This window comes from Callionymus lyra, chromosome 5, assembly GCF_982586985.1.
Source record: "Callionymus lyra chromosome 5, fCalLyr1.hap1.1, whole genome shotgun sequence".
Classification (NCBI taxonomy): domain Eukaryota; kingdom Metazoa; phylum Chordata; class Actinopteri; order Syngnathiformes; family Callionymidae; genus Callionymus; species Callionymus lyra.
The window spans coordinates 30,063,859-30,081,788 of NC_141822.1; the positions used below are offsets into that span (position 1 = coordinate 30,063,859).

General features: G+C 44.1%; 3 protein-coding genes across 6 annotated transcripts; 1 reads left to right on the forward strand and 2 right to left on the reverse strand.

The window, feature by feature from the left end:
* The first annotated feature begins 355 nt into the window (after nt 1-355).
* fmnl2b (formin-like 2b) lies at nt 356-9,061 on the forward strand. Of its 3 annotated transcripts, XM_087791872.1 has the most exons (28): nt 356-578; nt 680-763; nt 851-931; nt 1,007-1,083; nt 1,557-1,631; nt 1,702-1,842; nt 1,906-2,032; nt 2,123-2,199; nt 2,495-2,588; nt 2,652-2,726; nt 2,807-2,917; nt 2,989-3,138; nt 3,202-3,303; nt 3,407-3,627; nt 4,023-4,126; nt 4,194-4,370; nt 4,505-4,525; nt 4,649-4,773; nt 4,858-5,060; nt 5,145-5,379; nt 6,108-6,176; nt 6,244-6,324; nt 6,408-6,537; nt 6,596-6,756; nt 6,838-6,939; nt 7,009-7,107; nt 7,189-7,318; nt 7,393-9,061. In XM_087791872.1, exons 1-28 carry the CDS (start codon nt 462-464, stop codon nt 7,479-7,481), a joined length of 3,258 nt encoding a protein of 1,085 aa, XP_087647998.1. In that variant the 5' UTR covers nt 356-461; the 3' UTR covers nt 7,482-9,061. The 3 variants fall into 3 exon arrangements, with proteins under 3 accessions (XP_087647998.1, XP_087647996.1, XP_087647997.1); XM_087791870.1 differs by having other exon boundaries at nt 1,702-2,032; XM_087791871.1 differs by lacking the exon at nt 4,505-4,525 and having other exon boundaries at nt 1,702-2,032.
* rgn (regucalcin) lies at nt 8,595-11,879 on the reverse strand. Of its 2 annotated transcripts, none has more exons than XM_087791873.1 (8): nt 11,808-11,879; nt 10,213-10,386; nt 9,959-10,138; nt 9,793-9,893; nt 9,617-9,731; nt 9,412-9,543; nt 9,197-9,348; nt 8,595-9,129 (listed from the first exon to the last, which is right to left on the reverse strand). In XM_087791873.1, exons 2-8 carry the CDS (start codon nt 10,373-10,375, stop codon nt 9,079-9,081), a joined length of 894 nt encoding a protein of 297 aa, XP_087647999.1. In that variant the 5' UTR covers nt 10,376-10,386; nt 11,808-11,879; the 3' UTR covers nt 8,595-9,078. The 2 variants fall into 2 exon arrangements, with proteins under 2 accessions (XP_087647999.1, XP_087648000.1); XM_087791874.1 differs by having other exon boundaries at nt 11,758-11,861.
* Nucleotides 11,880-12,002: 123 nt separating this feature from the next.
* Nucleotides 12,003-17,369, reverse strand: vps16 (VPS16 core subunit of CORVET and HOPS complexes). Its single transcript, XM_087791875.1, has 24 exons — nt 17,224-17,369; nt 16,812-16,900; nt 16,649-16,740; nt 16,438-16,566; nt 16,218-16,362; nt 16,037-16,152; nt 15,854-15,973; nt 15,738-15,793; nt 15,587-15,676; nt 15,125-15,296; nt 14,922-15,053; nt 14,717-14,844; nt 14,252-14,287; nt 14,060-14,168; nt 13,851-13,985; nt 13,679-13,787; nt 13,504-13,601; nt 13,312-13,416; nt 13,155-13,232; nt 12,998-13,084; nt 12,840-12,922; nt 12,677-12,773; nt 12,497-12,600; nt 12,003-12,202 (listed from the first exon to the last, which is right to left on the reverse strand). The coding sequence occupies exons 1-24, from the start codon at nt 17,271-17,273 to the stop codon at nt 12,061-12,063; spliced, it is 2,502 nt and encodes an 833-aa protein (XP_087648001.1). The 5' UTR covers nt 17,274-17,369; the 3' UTR covers nt 12,003-12,060.
* Nucleotides 17,370-17,930: the final 561 nt, after the last annotated feature.

A 17,930-nucleotide genomic window follows, 5' to 3' on the forward strand; every position in this document is an offset into this window, starting at 1 on the left:
TAGAGCGAGACAAAGAGAGGGGGAGAGAGAGGGATGGAGAGACACATAGGGGGAGGACAAGACACCGACTCTCGCTTTCTTTCTTCATATGGGGGACGAGAGGGGGAGGAGAAGGGGAGATTAACCGGCTGATCTGCGACACGCGCTGGTACATATACACTCGCCGCACACGCGCACACACACGCGCGGTTTCATCTGGATCAGCATCACCGGCGAGGATCCAGAGACAAAGACCAGGAGGCAGAAACCGCCTGCTGCGGGGAATCCGGTCCTAGCGGGGGACAGACGGACTGATTCAGGTGGAGCCGTGCCAGAGAGGGGGTCAGGGGAGAGGATAGGGGAGGACCGGGGAGACAAGGCCTTCCACAGTCCCGGCAGCATCTGCATGTGTGTGTGATGGCGGACCACATGTGTGCTCGCTGAGTCCTGCTCGCAGTGGGTGTGTTCGCTGGGCCGCTGTGATGGGGAACACCGAGAGCATGGAGAGCCAGCTGGCGGTGATCCGGTCCAGAGCCGCACCGGTCCGGCTCCCCATGCCGGACCCCGCTGAGCTGGAGGAGAGGTTCTCCATTGCACTGGTGAGTACGCGCGCGCACACGCACGGACCAGTCTGCAGCATCCACAGGTCTGCTCGGAACCACATGAATCCAGTGCACAACTCATGTGATCCCTTCATCAGAACTCCATGAATCTGCCTCCCGACAAAGTCCGTCTGCTGCGTTCCTATGACAACGACAAGAAGTGGGAGCTGATCTGTGATCAGGTGGGTTCTGATCAAGTCATGTAGACATATGGGGAAGTGGGCGGGGTTTGGACGGATGACGTCAAACTTTTTTCTGCTGATGTACAGGAGCGTTTCCAGGTGAAGAACCCTCCTCACACCTACATCCAGAAGTTACAAGGTTTTTTGGACCCGGCAGTGACCCGCAAGGTGAGGCAGTGAGATCCTGGTCCAGAGTCAGAAACACTGCAGGACCTGTCTAACAATGTTACTGTCTGTCTGCAGCGTTTCAGGAGAAGGATACAAGAATCGACACAGACACTCCGAGAACTTGAGATTTCTCTTCGTACAAACCACATTGGGTATCTGCCCATTCTTTTACCTGTCTTCCTTCCACACTCCTACCTCTTTGTCCTCATCGGATCATATCTGTCACCTGCCATCCCCTGTCTTCATCCCTCCATCACCAGTCTGTCAAATCCTCTTTCAATTTCCTGTTTGTGACCTTTAATCGTTTTCTCTTCTGTTCATCAATTTAATCTTTTATCTATTTTCATGTCCTGTTTCCACTTTTGTCTGTCTCTCCTTCCCTACCTCCTTCATTCACTCCACTTCCACACCTATCATAATTTACAACCTTTTGCCTGTCTTTCTTTCACATTTGTTTTTCTTTCACATTTATCTTTCTGAACTCTTTAACCTTTGACTGTCCACCTCATCACATCCATCATCTCCTCAGCCTTAACTCTTGCTCTCCCCTGACTTGTCTCGACAGTCTTCATCTAGAGTTTTTTTTTCTGCGTCACAATTCTCTCACCTGACTCTGTTTTCTAAGGTGGGTTCGGGAGTTTCTGAATGAACAGAACCAAGGTCTGGATGTTCTGGTTCAGTATCTGTCCTTCGCCGTCACGTGAGTCTCACATGCGAGGTGTTGTTTGATGAGATAGTTTGCATGACTGACTCTCGGCTGCCTCCTCTAGGATTGATGGCGATCAGTCAGATGGTGGAGACTCCTCATCCATCGACTCCCCATGGAGCCGTTCCATCGAGGACCTGCACGGAGACTGTACCCTCCCGTCTCCATCCTCCTCCGTCCCCCGAGCGGCTCGTCTCTCCATCAGGTGGGCTATAGGTTCCCTCCAGGTGTTATCATGGTGTTTACTCACCCTTCCTTGTGTTTGCAGCTCAGCCCTGGTGACGCGCTCCAACACGCTGCCCAGCCGCCGCTCTCTGAAGAACTGGCGTCTCGTATCAAAGAAAGATGACGTCCACGTTTGTGTCATGTGCTTACGGGCCATCATGAACTACCAGGTCAGATGTCTTTCAGGTTCCAGTTTATCTTTGGTTCAAGTTCTCCTCATTATGTCGGACGTAATGAACACGTTGTATGTTGCTCTTCAGTATGGCTTCAACATGGTGATGTCTCATCCACATGCTGTCAACGAAATCACCCTGAGCCTCAACAACCCCAACCCTCGGTGAGTTTGTCTGTGCTGAAGACCGTCTTCCTACTTCTGAATACTTTAATGACATTTTCTTGACTGGCCAGTTACAATATCGCTGCTTCTACCTTCTCTTTCTCCCACTCTGGTCTGTTTCTCACTGACATGCCTGTTGGAATTATCAGTATCTTCCTTGCTGTGTTATTGTCCTCGACTTCCTGCTGCCTCACTGTTTATCTTAAATATAACCAGCTAAAATCAATATCTTCCAAAGTATGTCTTCTCTCTGTCTGTTTGACAAGTTCCACTTTTGACTTATTCTCCCCATCAGAACCAAGGCCTTGGTGCTGGAGCTGTTGGCAGCCGTGTGTTTGGTCCGAGGAGGACACGAGATCATCCTGTCTGCTTTCGACCACTTCAAAACTGTAAATAACACACAAACACCCACAGAAAGGTACTTTTATGTCAACACAAGTTTTTGCCGGCAGGTGTGTTCTGAGTCGATGCGTTTCGAAAAGCTGATGGAGGATTTCAAGAACGAGGACGACAACATCGACTTTCTTGTAAATTAATATTGGAAGCATAAACACGTGACTGGGATGAGGGAGTTTTCCACTAACATGTTTCCATGACGATGCACCAGGTGGCCTGTATGCAGTTTATCAACATTGTAGTCCACTCGGTGGAAGACATGAACTTCAGGGTTCATCTGCAGTACGACTTCACCAAACTGAACCTGGACGAACACCTGGAGGTACCCCCGAGTGTCCTGACCTATGAGACACATTCCCCGCATTGACACACATATATCTTATATCCACGCAGAGACTCAAACACACTGAGAGTGACAGGCTGCAGGTGCAAATCCAAGCTTACCTAGACAACGTGTTTGATGTCGGCACACTGCTGGAGGATGCCGAGACCAAAAGTGCAGCTCTGGAGCGAGTGGAGGAGCTGGAGGAGAACCTGAACACGGTGGGAGGGAGAGAAACACAAGGTTGAAAATCGAGAAAGTTGCTGAATAGTTTTCCTACTCAGATGTCCGAGCGCCTGCTGGATGTGGAGAACGAAGCGATGCTGAAGATCGTGGAACTGGAGAAACAGTTGATGCAGACTAACAAAGAGCTGGACCAAATGCGTGTATGTGTCACCAAATCAACTGGTCGTCAATAATACATGGGGCAGAATTTTAAAAGAAAGTTTAACCTCGCAGAATACTGAATGATGTGTGTCATACCTGCAGGACGTCTACACGAGCGCCAACACGCAGGTTCACACGCTGCGACGGATAGTGCGGGAGAAGGATCAGACGATCCGCCGCCAAAGTCGCCTGGAGCGTCAAGCCCAGGAAGCCCAGCAAGCCGGCGGCCCGGGAGCCCCTCAGCCACAGAGGGGCGAGGGGGACGGTGGCGTGGCTGACTCTGCCTCCCCGTCCCCTCCCCCATGCACAAATCTATCCCCAAGGTCGGAGGTCATCTCTATCGTCATCATACTAATCATAATCACCATCATCATCCTTACAAGCATTATTTCCATCACTATCAACGTTGTCATCTCCACCGTCATCACCACCAGTATCATCGCCTTCTTCGTCAACATCGTCAACATTATCACCACCATCCTTACAATCACCATTACCATCGCCATCGCTATCATAGCCATCGCCAACATCACCAATCCCAACCAAAATGGATTTATTTGTAATACAGTATACTTTTCTGGTAAACTTTCTGGTCACATGACATATATATTTTAGTTTATCATAATATAATATTTTTAACATTGACTCTACATTTGACTTGATATCAGAGTCATCATTTATAAATAAATCCCTTGATTATCTGGCTTGTCTTCCTCAGCCCTGAGACTGTAGCGTACCACCACATGGCACCAGGAGTGGGTGTGGAGCCTTGTCTTCCGGTCCCTCCTCCTCCCCCTCCTCCCCCACCCATGCCAGGCTCAGGTAAGTTTCGCCAATAAAGCAAGTTTCACATTGCAGAGGTGGAAGTACAGTACGGTTTCTCCTTCAGCCTTAGCATATCCCGGAGCTCCGCCCCCAGCTCCTCCCCCACCGCCACCGCCACCACCCCCCTGCCGCACCAGTGAGCTGTCTTCTTGTGTAGGAATGCCACCGCCTCCGCCCCCTATGGCGCCACCTCTCCCAGGAACGGGGGCTCCCACAGTTATCTTCAATTCTGGACTGGCTGGTAAGAGCCTTTTGTTTTACTTGGATGCTTCTATGGACAGGTTGACCACACACACGCATACACACCGATAGAGTTCATATTTCCATGAGAGTAACACAGCGTCACTGACGATTGTTTTCTTTCACTGCTGTCAGAGGGGGCGCTGAAGCTATTCTGTAGGTCACACACCTGTCTGTTTTTGTCTTTGTTCGATTGGTCTCTTCGTCTCTCTGACCACTTCAATCATCTATGTCTGTCACCCTGACTAACCGTCTCTCTGCCTGATTGTCTATGTGCAGCTGTGAAGATAAAGAAACCGATCCAGACTAAGTTCCGGATGCCCGTCCTAAACTGGGTCGCCTTGAAACCAAGTCAAATCAACGGAACTGTGTTCAATGACATTGACGATGAAGCAATCCTGCAGGTAGGTCCCTCCTCTAAAACCTCAACTATGGTGAAAGATAAAGTCTCTCTGATGGTGAATCATGGAACATGTTTGGGCTTCCAGGACCTGGATGTGGAGGTCTTCGAGGAGCTGTTCAAGACCAAGGCTCAAGGCCCGGCGTTGGACCTGACCCTGTCCAGACAGAAGCTCCCTCAAAAAGTTCAAGCAAAAGTGTCTCTGCTGGAGACCAACAGAGCCAAGAACCTGGCAATTACCCTGAGGAAGGCAGGTCAGGGGTCAGAGGTCATCTGCAGGTCTATTCACACGTAAGTATTTGCTCAGATTATCACTTAATCACAGATTAATCACACTCACAGTAACTGCTGAGTGACAAAACACGCTCTTTACAGTTTCGACTTGCGAAGCCTTCGAGTTGACTTCGTAGAGTGTCTTATGCGTTTCCTGCCAACGGAGGCAGAAGTGAAGGTACTGCGTCAGTATGAAAGAGAGCGACGCCCCCCGGAGGACCTCAGCCACGAGGACGCCTTCATGCTGCAGTTCAATCGCATCGAGCGGCTCAACCAGAGGATGTCCATCATGGTCTTCATGGGGAACTTCAATGACAACGTCCAGATGTTGACTCCTGTAAGACACACCCCAAAAGAAACAATGTTTAGTTCAGGATGACAATAGATCCAAATTACTGATGGATAAATGCTGCATGACATGCCATATAATTGCAGCGGTGCATCCGATACTTGCTTTTGCTTGGGAATTAAGAATATACATTTGAAAACCTAATAACCCAAAATATCGAAAGAGAGAGAGGGAGGAGAGGAGAGAGTACGTTCACAAGGATTATGGGCTTAACAGTTACCAAAGGGAGCTGAAAATAAGAAAATCATTGTTATATTTAATATATATAAATGTGGTATACAATTTATTTAAATCTGACATATTGGAGTTTTCTACCTCTATTTGCAACCCTTTACCATTAAACAAAATGAGGTATGATTTTGGAAACATTTCTTGGGTATAATTCAATATATATACGGGTTAAATCTCATCAAGATTGTAAATATTTCATTCGTATGTGATTTGCTTTATGGTATCCTGAGGTCATGATTTTACATTTAAATAATAAATTAATGTATATTTCATGCAACAAGACAAATTTTAGATTATAGATTGAATACAAAATACCCTCAACGTAATAAGGATCTTTTACTGCAACACAAAATATGGATATAGTTCAACTACCAGCAAGTTACAGTGAATCATGGGTAAATAATAATGTCGTCTCCCCGACATCTGCATATGGCAAACGCACAACAGCAACATGTCATTTTGATAACTGTGTTCTTCGTCCACAGCAACTCCACGCTATTATTGCTGCATCAGTTTCTATCAAATCCTCTCAGAAGTTGAAGAAGATTCTCGAGGTGAGCCGATAAATCGACTTTTGTTAGAAGCTTGCGTTGACTTATGGTGCGACCGATGTCTCCTCAGATTATATTGGCTCTGGGAAACTACATGAACAGCAGCAGGAGAGGAGCCGTCTACGGCTTCAAACTGCAGAGCTTGGACCTGGTAACACACTCAGCCTGTCATTTCGTGTCCCTGATCTTGAGCGGTCCGCTGAATTGTAATGACGACCTCATCATGTGACGCAGCTCCTGGAGACCAAATCCACGGACAGGACGCAGACCTTGCTGCACTACATCTCTAACGTTGTGAGGGACAAATACTCCAACGCGTGTCTCTTCTACAACGAGCTGCACTACGTGGACAAAGCTGCTGCAGGTGTGTTTGCGTCTTTCCACGAGTTCATGCCTGAGAGTAAAGATGTGTGTGTGTGTAGTGAGTCTGGAGAACGTCCTGTGCGATGTTAAGGATCTGCAGAGGGGTATGGAACTCACCTGGAGGGAGTTCAGTGTTTCACACAACGTCACGCTGAAGGATTTCATCAGCAGAAACGAATCTCGCCTCAGCAAGCTGCAGGAGGATGCTCGCATCGCCCAGGTGACATCAAGCACACCTTGTTCGTGGAGGTGCTCACACGTGGTCAGCTATGATGGATAACCTCAAATGATGTGGTCACAGGACGCCTTTGAAGACACGGTCAAGTTTTTCGGCGAGAGCTCCAAGACGATGCCTCCGTCCGTCTTCTTCCCCATCTTCGTACGCTTCATCAAAGCGTATCAGGTCAGGCGTCACGTGGAAATGTCAATTATCACATAAGTGTTATTAATAAGACGGCATGTTCATGAGCAGCTGGCCGAGGAGGAAAACGAACAGAAACGGCGCCAGGAGCAGATGTTACTGGAGAAACTGGAACAAGAGGAGCAGGAGCAGCAGGAGGAAACTACACAGGTGAGAAGTTAGAGATTCTCTTGAAGAGTCAAGAGGACGTGTTGCATGTTGAGGTAAAAGTTAACCTCCCTCTCCCTCCAGTCTCCCTCCCGCAGGGGCAAACGACAGCAGCAGGAGCTGCTCACAGAGCTGAGACGAAAACAAGGCAAGTCATCAGACAGTCGTCATGTTTACGAAGGGAAGGACGGAGCGATCGAGGACATCATCACAGGTAAATGTGACTCAGCTTGACCAGGGTGTTCCCCCTCGCAGATTCCCGTCTTTGACTGAGTCTCTTTTCCGCAGCCCTGAAGACCGTCCCCTTCACTGCACGGTCAGCCAAGCGCAGCTCCCGGTTCTTCTGTGATCCGGCCCATTCTGATGACCACTACTGACGTGGGTAGGCTGAGTCCGCCTTAAATCCATGAGGACAGTTAGCACTTTCTGGGCGGTTCATGTACCTGATGACATCAGATTCTTTCTTTTTCTAAACAAGCTGACTTTGGACGATGGGCCTGTCCACCAAAACCAGACCACAAACATCTACAGTTCACCACGTCTGGGACTTTTAATGTAATCGATGATCAGCTTCTACTTCTCGGTGCTGGTTCTGTTGGTACCAATGGTTTGTTTTAGTTGTCATGGTTCCTTTTATTTACTGGACTCCACCTTTTTCTCCTCAGCGCTGCAGGGTTTGATTTCTCCCTGGGTTCATCAGTGTGTCAAACTCAAGGCCACCAGGTCATTTCATGTTGCCCCCAGGATGGTTGACTTAAATCAAAGTAGATTAATGATCTTGTTGATATTGTGGGCTAAAATGATGGCAGTGTTTCAAATCAAATTAGGACCAGGCATCATTGACGCTAACGATAATATAGAGACTTCTTATATCAGTAAAACTGATGTTGAAGAAAATACATTTGATTAAGTGTTTGGTGAAGGACAACAAACATGTTTATCTATGTATTTTTAGCCGCAAGTATGAAAGAGAAAATCCCAATCAGACTCGTACTTCCTGTTACAGAGTTTAAATATAAGTTTTGTTCAACCCCTAAACTTGGAGGGCTAAAGGATTTTTGCCCCTTGTGTTATTGAGTTTGACACCCCTGATCTAGGGTCTCACTTATCATTGAGTCCACACACTAAAAGTGTACACATACAGGTGTTGTTTTTACAAGGACAACACGATAAATTTGTGTTTTAAATTGGCCGAATCTGACTGTACACACCCACAAAGAGAATACTTGGCCAAGGCAAAGCACTTTCAGTCTTCTGCAGTACAATACATCTGACAATATCCTTCCAGATCACAGTTGAAGGAAGTTGAGTAAAAGTAAAACGATCTCTTCACACTCATATACAGTCACGATGTGACTAAAAACAATAATAGCTCAATGCAGTTTATTTCCCTGGCTAAAATATTTCCCTTAACCCAGAACTCCTCACATCATTGGAAGGCGTTTATTATAAACACATTCTTAAGCAGGTGCAACACAATTTATCAGAAATTGTCTCAAGAATTTTATTTTATTAATCGACTTAGCAACTGGTTAGTTTCAATTTGGAACCACTGATTTTCAATATGATGGCGTAAATTCATCGCATTCTTTCTTCACCTTGTTTTTATACATCACTAGTGGTTTACAAACCTTCACAAAGTGAACATTTTCCAAAGGAATTCTGAGGAAAAAATGTGGACAAACAAGGTAATTTTCCCTTTATGTAGCCCAGCCCAGTTCTATCTTCGAGCCCCTCTCCAACACTATTATCTGAATTGCCACCAACCCCTACCCCAACTTCCCTTTCCATTTGAAAAAAAAGGCACAATTTTATACATGTAGATATTTTTTCTAGTAGTGTATCTTTGCTCGTTCAGTGTTTGTTGATGAAATTAAATGTTGAAGTCACAACCATACTTTTCTAGGTGAATGATTATCAGCGTACAAGATATCATTAAAAAAACTACTGAAATTGATGAGAGTGGCGTTTTTGTTAACCAGAAAATGCATGTGATGGACGACCCTTGACCCCAAGTCCAGCCACCTGTCAAACAGATGAGAAAATCCTTGTTTGTTAAACCTGATATCATGCAGATGAGTTGAAAAATCACCTTGAATGTGGCTCCGGCCAGAGGTTGCTGTTTTAACTCTGATTGGAGACCCAGGCTGGCGGAGGTCACATACAGGTCACTGTAGTCAGGCCCTCCAAAACAACAAGACGTCGTTTTGGCAGCCGGGAGAAGGACGGTCCGTAGACGGACCCCTGAGAGGCAGCAAGTCTTTAGCTTTATTGATCCGATCAAAGGTGGTCTTCATCACACCTCACCTGTTGCTGGGTCAATGTTGATGACCCGACCACCGTTAAAACAGGCCACCCACAGATGACCATTGGCATCAACTGTCATTCCATCTGGAATGGCGTCCTCCTCCTGCATCTTGTAGACCACACGTTGGTTACCTGCCCAGGAAGCACACATTCATAGAACGAAGGATACATGAGTTTTGATCGAGAAAATATAAAAGTTGTTTACTGAGTTGTCCGGTGATTATGTCGTAGTCGAATGCGTCAACAGTAAACGACAAACTATCAATGTAGAAGAACGTCTGTCGATCCTCCGACCAGTCCAATCCGTTAGAGATGTCCACCTGAGACGCGAAGGGGATTCAGGTGTGACACGACCAGCTGAGAGACAAACGCTTGTGTTACCGGGCTCAGGTGTTTGCTGACAGTCAGGTCTGGTGAAACAGAAAATAAAGATCCTTTCTGTTTGATGAACACTCCTGGACTCTCCTCAAGTCCCATTGTACCTGCAAACAGAGGAGAATATTGCAAAAACTGTCTGACGTCTCAGTCTAACAAGGCAATGTTTCACCTGCAAACAGGCGACCAGTGGGGTCAGCCTTCCCATCATTCAGCCTAGTGGTCTTGTCCTCATCCACTTCTGCTAATGACGTCATCAACTGAGTTGACCAATCAAGAGCCACAATGCTGCGACCAACACCTGCGATGTAACCACCGGACTGACGAGGAATTGCGAATCCAACAGTGTCGGCTGAAAGAAGGAGGACAAAAGGTAAGAGGGATGAAATGGACGTGACATATTTCCTGCATTCTTGAGTGGTTAACCTGTCTTGACAGACTGGATTTGTTTTGTCTGCGGAGAGTAACGATGAATGTTTCTCCCCATGATATCGACGAAGAGAAGTGTTTGATCCGCCTCTTCCCACACTGGACCTTCACCAATCGAAGCGCTCTCCTTCACCACAGCGTCCACCTTCACTGACGACATCTTGAACCAACCTGGTGCCAAGAAAATGTCCAATTTCATAATTTACATTGTATTCTACTAAAATAATTGTATATACAAAAAAATATACAAAACATTAAAAATAAATTAAACACCTTTTAAAGTGAATGTGCAGATGAACAAACTGCATTTAAACTTCCCAATAGAAGTACACATTTTTATCATATGACTAAATTTTAGGTGGTAAGCATAAACTTCCAGCTCAGGAGAGATTTCAACTTAATTATCAATACATACCATCATGATGTGAAAAAAATGTACTAAAAAATAAATTTAAAACGACCCTTCAAGGGCAGCTAATGTGTTGATTTGAGTGTCTCTTAAATGTATCTTGCATCAAGTTTCGAGGTTTTTTACTGCACCTCAACAATCCCTGGAAGTCTCCATCTCAAGACACTCATTGTATAAACAAAGCCTCATTTGAAATATGTGAGTGAGTCGGGAAAGCTGGAGTTTGACACTAGTTTCCCTTTAAGAGGTTAGTAAAAACGTCCCCTTGACACTTTTTACAGAAATAAATGATCATTACCTACCCTTATATAAAAACATTACTTAGTTATATATTTCAGAACATGTGTTGTTATTGTTTTTTAGTTTACTTAAATCTACCTAAAAATAAAAGATGTGTTCCATTATATTAATAGTATCACAATAAGTTATTTAAATTCATTTAAAATATTTTCAGAAGTTTGTAATTTTGGTTACAAAAAAATAAGCATTTTTTTATAATCGTTGTCAATAAATACAATTCTGGATTAATTACTTATTACAAAAAAGCGTAATAGAACTCTTACAATGTTGAATTTTATTAAAGCTACAAAGCAAAGAACAATACTATTTTTCATGTATTGTATAACAAAAATAATTGCACATTTTCCCCCCACAATTGTCTCGAGCTTTCTTGCAGCTTCCAGCGAATGAACCGTAAATTTAGAACTAAACGCGCAAGGTTTTTTTTTTTGTTTGCGCTCAAGTGACGTGTGTTTATCAGTGCAAGGTCACGAGCTTTTTGGACTACGCAGGCGCACAACCGATACAAAGAACTGTTCTTCTCTGACTAATGCAAACATATTCGTCGCTTTTTAGTTTTTTTCACAAATGCTATTCCTCTACTTTTATCGAGGTTATTTAAGCTCTTCACAACAAGTGGACCAACTAACTTTAGTAAACTTGCAGCTTGGCAACTGAAGCGAATGTTATTTGTTCTGCAGCCTCTACACACAGAAATCGAACACAAAACATCCACAAAATACTGAAAATGACAAACAATAGGTACCTGATCAGAGAGTAAAGCAATATTGATAGCATCAAACAAAACAAAGAACTTACGTGCGAAAAATGTGGTGAGCTAATGTTGCACTTACTGTATATTCAGTGTTATGTGGTGTCGCTTACGTTCACGGTGATTCCTTACCTGATTAAACTCTGGATTAAATTTGTACGTCCAGGTAAAAAGAGCACGTCAGCCTCTTACTGCTGGCCCTCCTGACAACTAGACCACGCCCACAAATGCGACGGCTCGATCATTAAGTGAATCATAAAACGAGGGCAAGGTTAGGCATAAATGTTGACTTAATGTTGCACATAAACAGAATTTAAAAGAAAACACTTAAGTGCAAATCATTTATTATCAAGGGTCAACAACAGGTCAATACTTTATACACATATCACTTCTTGGCCTGGGATGTTTTGGCTCTGTTCAACTTTTCAATCAACAGTCGATCAGATGCGGAGCATCTTGCCAGGACTGTCCCCATCTCTGACTGGTTCCTGCGCTCGATGGCAGCATCGGCCGCTCCCTCCAGGTCACTAAAGAAGAGGATTTTTTTTAAAAGGATGACACAGATCTAGAGTAGGGGTGGGCAACCTGGTCCTCAAGGAACTGCAGTGACTGCAGGTTTTTGTTCCAACCGATCAAGCAGTTTAACCAATGAGGTTTGAGCTGAACAAGCAACACTAGACTGAACAATCAACTGATTACACTCCAAAGACTCCTGATTGGTGAAAAGGTGTCCTCTTGAATGGTTGGAACAAAAACCTGCACCCACTGCAGCTCTTTGAGGACCGGGTTGCCTACCCCTGATTAATGGTTCAAGGTCTTACCCAACAGCCAGGTGTGCTTTGACCTTCTGCTCAGGCGAAACTTTCACCACATACTTCTTTGCTTCTACTTTATTGTGTTTCTTCATGCAAACTTCCACAAACACCTGCAGAGAACACATGTTTAGCAGGTCTATTGCCAGAAATGTATTTTAAAGTGACATTTGAGGCTTATAGTCTCACCAGGTATCCAATTGGTGACTTTTTGCTTCTTGAAAACTTCTCCAACTCCTCCCATTCTCCCTTTTCTGCCAGGGACTTCAACTTCAACCACCAATACCTGGACACGCAGAGCATATAGGTGAGCTGCCAACATAATTGTGATCTCATCACTTCCTGTGGTCACCTCTTGTCAGGAACCTTGAAGTCCCTGTACAGTTGATCTGCTTCTTTGTGAAGTCCCACCTCCAGCAGAGACTCCATAGTTTTCTGGTAACAGACATGAAGGGATTTCACTGGGTTATGTTTTTTTGGAGAAAGTCTTAATAAAAATCCTATATGTACCTGCAGAGACTTCCCCAGAAGGCCCAACACCTTCTCATCATCCAGCTTCTTCTGAAAACGAAGTAGCCGAATTTGGTCCTCGGTGGCCTGCAGGGAAATGAGGACAGGGGTTATGGGGTCACACCAGGCAACTCTTCAAACCAATTGGGGCTCTTACCTTGACAGCAAATTCATTCTTTGCTCTGTTGTATTCATCCACAGCTCTTTGGAGCAGAGACAGGCGCGTGTCTAACCGCTGAACACACATTTTCCACGTTAATAACTGTCGACAAACAACATGAATCAATACAGTTTGATCTTTCTTGAGCCACCACCTTCTCTCTGTAGCTGGCTGTGATATAGTAGTTGGCGAGCTCTTGGTGATCATCATCTTGGTTGTACAGATCCTTCAGTGTTTCTTGTTCCTCGTGTTTACAGAACTAGACGCAGGATGCACACTTGTCAATGCACCAGTCAAATAAAGAAAAGGAAATAAGGTGTTTATCCATCCTTCCTGCCACACATACTTGTCTGTAGAGGCTGAGTGCTACGGGCTGGTTCCTCAGAGTCATGAAGAAATCCCCTCGGTTCATCTGATTCTTTAGATAGCTCACCACTGTGTAAACTGGTAGAGGAAAAGACAAACAGTGTGAGCCAACATTCTGGTTCACAATTGGTTTTGCATGAATCCTGCAGGCTTGCCTAAGTCTGTGTCTCCGCTCTCGACTGCTTTGCTGAGAGCCAGCTGACTCTTCTTCATCTTCAGGAGAAGAGGAACCTGCTCTCCGGAGCGCGCCTCAAAGTCCAGCAGCTACAAAGAAGTCCTTCAGTTAGCATGAACTCCTCGTAAGCCCGCTTGATGTTAGCCATTTACCTTGATGGCCAGCTCGGTGCGTCCACATTCATAAGCTTTAGCAGCAATGTGAGAGTAAGACACTCCTGGAGAGTCCCCAACCTTCAAGCACACAGCTCTGGCTAGGTCTTCATCTGATAGGTCCTTCTGTTGCACCTGATCCCACCAAAAAACAAACATATTTAAGTGTCATCATTCCTCATTTGGCTTTAAGCAACTACCAGTGGTACCTTGCATGAGGCCCAGTGTTTTAGAACTCTGCTGACACCCTGGAAGTCTGGGACCTTTAGGTACCGACACACTTCCATCACCAAAGGATAGAACTGTCGATACACCAGCCTGGGGTGACACACAAATGAGAGACAGACAGAGAGGTGAGTGAGGGAGAGAACTATTTAGCAAGTGATTATTTAACGCCTCACCTGTCTATCAGCACCGGAAGTGTCATCTGTTTAAATCTGAGGTCAAAGGTGAGGAAAGATACTTGAGTAGATATGTTTAGTATATGTGGTAGTCACAGTATATATGATATAAATTAGACAAAAACAAAATAGACTTTGGTAGTTTTATACATGTTTTGTTGATGCAAGCGTATAGAAACATTGTAACCAGCATCAGACAAAGCTATGAACAAAATTTCAAATCCGATGAATTCAAATATAAACTTCAATTTAACGAAGCAGCCAATGAATACTAAACTTATTTTAATAATCCATCACAGCATGTGACATCGAATACAGTTATGCTGATCTTTATTTACAACATGCCACCAATAAAGGTTGGAAAAAAGTATCAAATGCAACATAATGCATCTACTTTGTGTTAATCATTGACCAAGAAAACGAAATGTTGTGTATAGAGACGTTCACAATCATGTTTGAGGATACTGGGTGTGTGTGAGGGGGAGACCCACTTCTGAGTCTCTGACAGCGTTAAGAACTCTTAGCTCTCTGCAGATATTGACAAACTCTTTTGGACTCAGGTCAGTAAGGAAGCACTTGCCAAACGACGCCGCCTAGTGGACACACAAACACATCTGAACTGCAATATTTGATTTAACTAACTTGATTTTTAATTCAGATCTTCATTTACCCGAAGAAGAGACTTCTGAGTGTCTATGTCGTACTCATGACCTGCAGCTTCTATACACTGTTCCACTGCTTCCACCAGCATGTTTTGTTCCTTGATCTCTCTTAGATACTCGTCTGCCTTTTGACTGCATTTCTGCACATAAACAACAACTTGAGGAGGACAGTTAGAGGCAGGAAGATGAATACAGTAGTCGTTTTACTAACCTCATACTCGCGATGTGCTTCTAGCAGCAGAGCTCCAGGAGCCATGGAGGCAATCTTGAAGATATCCTGACACACCAGAGGAACTTCCTGCAGCAGCTCATGAGAGTGAGGACTGATGATGCGGACACCATCAAGTTCTCCCACACACACACATTGATCCTCCACAGGGAATCTGAGTTAGCGTCAAGGAGTAATCACAATATCAGGGCAGTAGTGGGAATATACTTGATAGAATTTAAAAAGAAATGTAAAGCCACCTAAAAAAAACGAGTGCTGATATTACAGTAAACCTTTGAAAATATGCAGTAGCCCACACAACATAAAGTAAAAAAAATGGCAACTACACTTAAATGCATTGTAAAAAAAAGGTAACACTTCAGAAGTTATCTTTGCAGTTAATTTAAAAATTAAATTGTTGAATAAAGGTCACTGGACCATGCTAAAGTGAAACCTGAAGGATACTGGATCGTATCGTTACACATGCCGACCACAAGGAGGAGCCTGTCCCACATTAGTACTACAGATGGCTGCTGAGCTCGAGGCCTTCTGCACCTGCAAGCACAAATAGTAGGTTAACTAAGAGACGAACACTTTGCAATCTTCCAATACTTACCACAACATCTGTTTTGGTTGTGTTCGCATCTTAGTGTCCATTTCACTCAGTTTGTCCTTGTGAAACATAGAGCCCCGTCAATCATCATCAACAATATGTAGTGATCGAAAACTCACCTGCAGATTGGATGAGCCAGTCCACAGAAGTCCACCATCAGTGAGGATAGCCAGGTATTTGTAACTAAATGACACACACATGTGAAGAATGCTGTTGAAGGGACCCAGGCCTGGAGGAGTCTGGAATATACAATGGTGGGGTTAGGCACATACACAGAAGCATAAAAAGGCAGATACTCTTACCACAGCAGTGCAGGATGTTGTATCCAAGACAAAGAGTTCTGGTCCATTGGCCAGCAAGACTTTAGTTTGTCTATCCTGTGTAAGTACAGCCCAGCACGATGGAGCTCCCTGAAGACCTGAGGAATATGATAGCAGAGTTAAAGTGAGATACATGTAGTGAGACAAGCGCTCAGTTACACACCTGGGACTTCAGGTAACCGCCTCAACTTCAGGTCGTCAATATTGGTTGCGAGGGTGAAACGAGAGGCGTTGGTAACTATGGCAATGCCTGTACCATAAGGAGAATGAAAGACTTTGGCTTCAAGAACCTGCGAATTAACTACGCCCTGCAACGGAGGAGGATGTTGGAATGGAAAGATTGGCTTTGCGCTGGATACAGTACAGTGAGATTCACCACTTACTTGGCCCATACTGAAGTGTCTCTTAAATGTTCCAAAGAGATCATAGATCAAAACTGATCCATCTCCTTGGATGCACAACAACTCGTCACTTACAGTCCATCCGAGCTGGATTACGGAGCCACTCTTCCACTAATGCAGAATAAAAAGAGGAGATGAAAGTTAATCAAAGATGATTGAATACAACAACATTCTATGGGTGAGTAGCACTTACAGGGAAACTTGCGATGGGATTTCCAGATGAAGAATAAATCTCCAGTTGAGGACGAGAACTTGGAGATTGTCTCAGAGGTTCTCTGAGGAAGGCTGATACAAAGAGTTGTGAATATTAGGTCCATGAGTGTCATTCTAGTGTAAAACGTAATGTTTTTGTTTACCTATCGGGCCACCATAGGGAGCAGCAGCAATCAAACTGTCTTTGAATCCATCCCTCAACTTCCAGCCCAGCTGATATAATTCAGTTTTACTACAAACACACAAATGCAATGTGAATTCTGAATTTAAAATATTCAGTATTATATTTTATTAAAAATAAGAAAAACAAGGTCACGTGTCAAACTATTGTAAATTAACCATTTGTCGCATTAAATCCTTATACAAATAAAAAGTATGGTTACGTAAAGTATTTAATTTGAAGATAAACAACAACACTGTTGATACTACTAAGCTTACAGCAAACAGTGAGGCTAATGTTTACAGTTGCCTGCTTCCTGTAGCAGCTAGCCGCCTAGCTAACGTTAGCAACCGAGGTTCTCTGCTATCTGACCGGCAGACAAGAGAGGGACTTACCGGTAGAAGGCGTCCCCAAGGGGATTCCAGTTTGCAGTAATGAACGCCATAGGACTCCTTCATAAGTGACAATATTTAAAAGGAAAGTTGAATCTTTAGCTCAGTCAGCTGACAGCCCCTCTCCTCCCATTATTTTGTCTGTCAGACACGAGTTCACGAAGCACATTACTGCCACCTACCGTTGAGAATCTACAATTGATTTAATGCTCAAATCACAATAAGAAAGGTTATAAGTAATTTAAGGTAAGTAAGTAAGTAATTTATATTTATACAGCGCTTTATAGCCACTGTTGTAAACTCAAGATGCCATACATCCTCTAACAACAAAACAAAATGTGCTTACAAGTTATGAAAAAAAGGAATAAAAATCTGTTTTCCCTTCTCTTTACTTATCAAGCCGAAAGTGTTTCCAAGAAAATGTGGTTATGATGAGGATATCAAGGGCAACAATGGTATTTCATGGGAATACCACCTGAAAATTTTCCTTATTATGTCTATGGAAATGTTTTGTACAAGCAGTGTACAACATAGGGAATATTGAATGAAGACTTGCTTTGAACGGATTCTTCTAGATTTTGGACGCCTCCTTTAGGTTTATATTGTAGCTATGAACAATAGAGCTTCTCCTGGATATGGTGGAAGAGGAAAAGGAAGTTTTCCATTCAACAGGGAAATGTAGAAAGGAAAATGGATAAAGGTGATGATGG

Excerpts from the sequence above, each read along its gene's own strand:
- fmnl2b (XM_087791870.1), top strand. The coding sequence starts at position 462 with ATGGGGAACACCGAGAGCATGGAGAGCCAGCTGGCGGTGATCCGGTCC. Across the intron at positions 2,033-2,122 it reads GGGCCATCATGAACTACCAG|TATGGCTTCAACATGGTGAT; the intron begins GTCAGATGTCTT and ends GTTGCTCTTCAG. Across the intron at positions 3,628-4,022 it reads TGCACAAATCTATCCCCAAG|CCCTGAGACTGTAGCGTACC; the intron begins GTCGGAGGTCAT and ends TGTCTTCCTCAG.
- rgn (XM_087791873.1), bottom strand. The coding sequence starts at position 10,375 with ATGTCGTCAGTGAAGGTGGACGCTGTGGTGAAGGAGAGCGCTTCGATT. Across the intron at positions 10,139-10,212 it reads AATCCAGTCTGTCAAGACAG|CCGACACTGTTGGATTCGCA; the intron begins GTTAACCACTCA and ends TCCTTCTTTCAG. Across the intron at positions 9,894-9,958 it reads CACTGGTCGCCTGTTTGCAG|GTACAATGGGACTTGAGGAG; the intron begins GTGAAACATTGC and ends CTCTGTTTGCAG.
- vps16 (XM_087791875.1), bottom strand. The coding sequence starts at position 17,273 with ATGGCGTTCATTACTGCAAACTGGAATCCCCTTGGGGACGCCTTCTAC. Across the intron at positions 15,794-15,853 it reads CTGGCTCATCCAATCTGCAG|GACAAACTGAGTGAAATGGA; the intron begins GTGAGTTTTCGA and ends ATGTTTCACAAG. Across the intron at positions 13,788-13,850 it reads GCACCGAGCTGGCCATCAAG|CTGCTGGACTTTGAGGCGCG; the intron begins GTAAATGGCTAA and ends ACTTCTTTGTAG.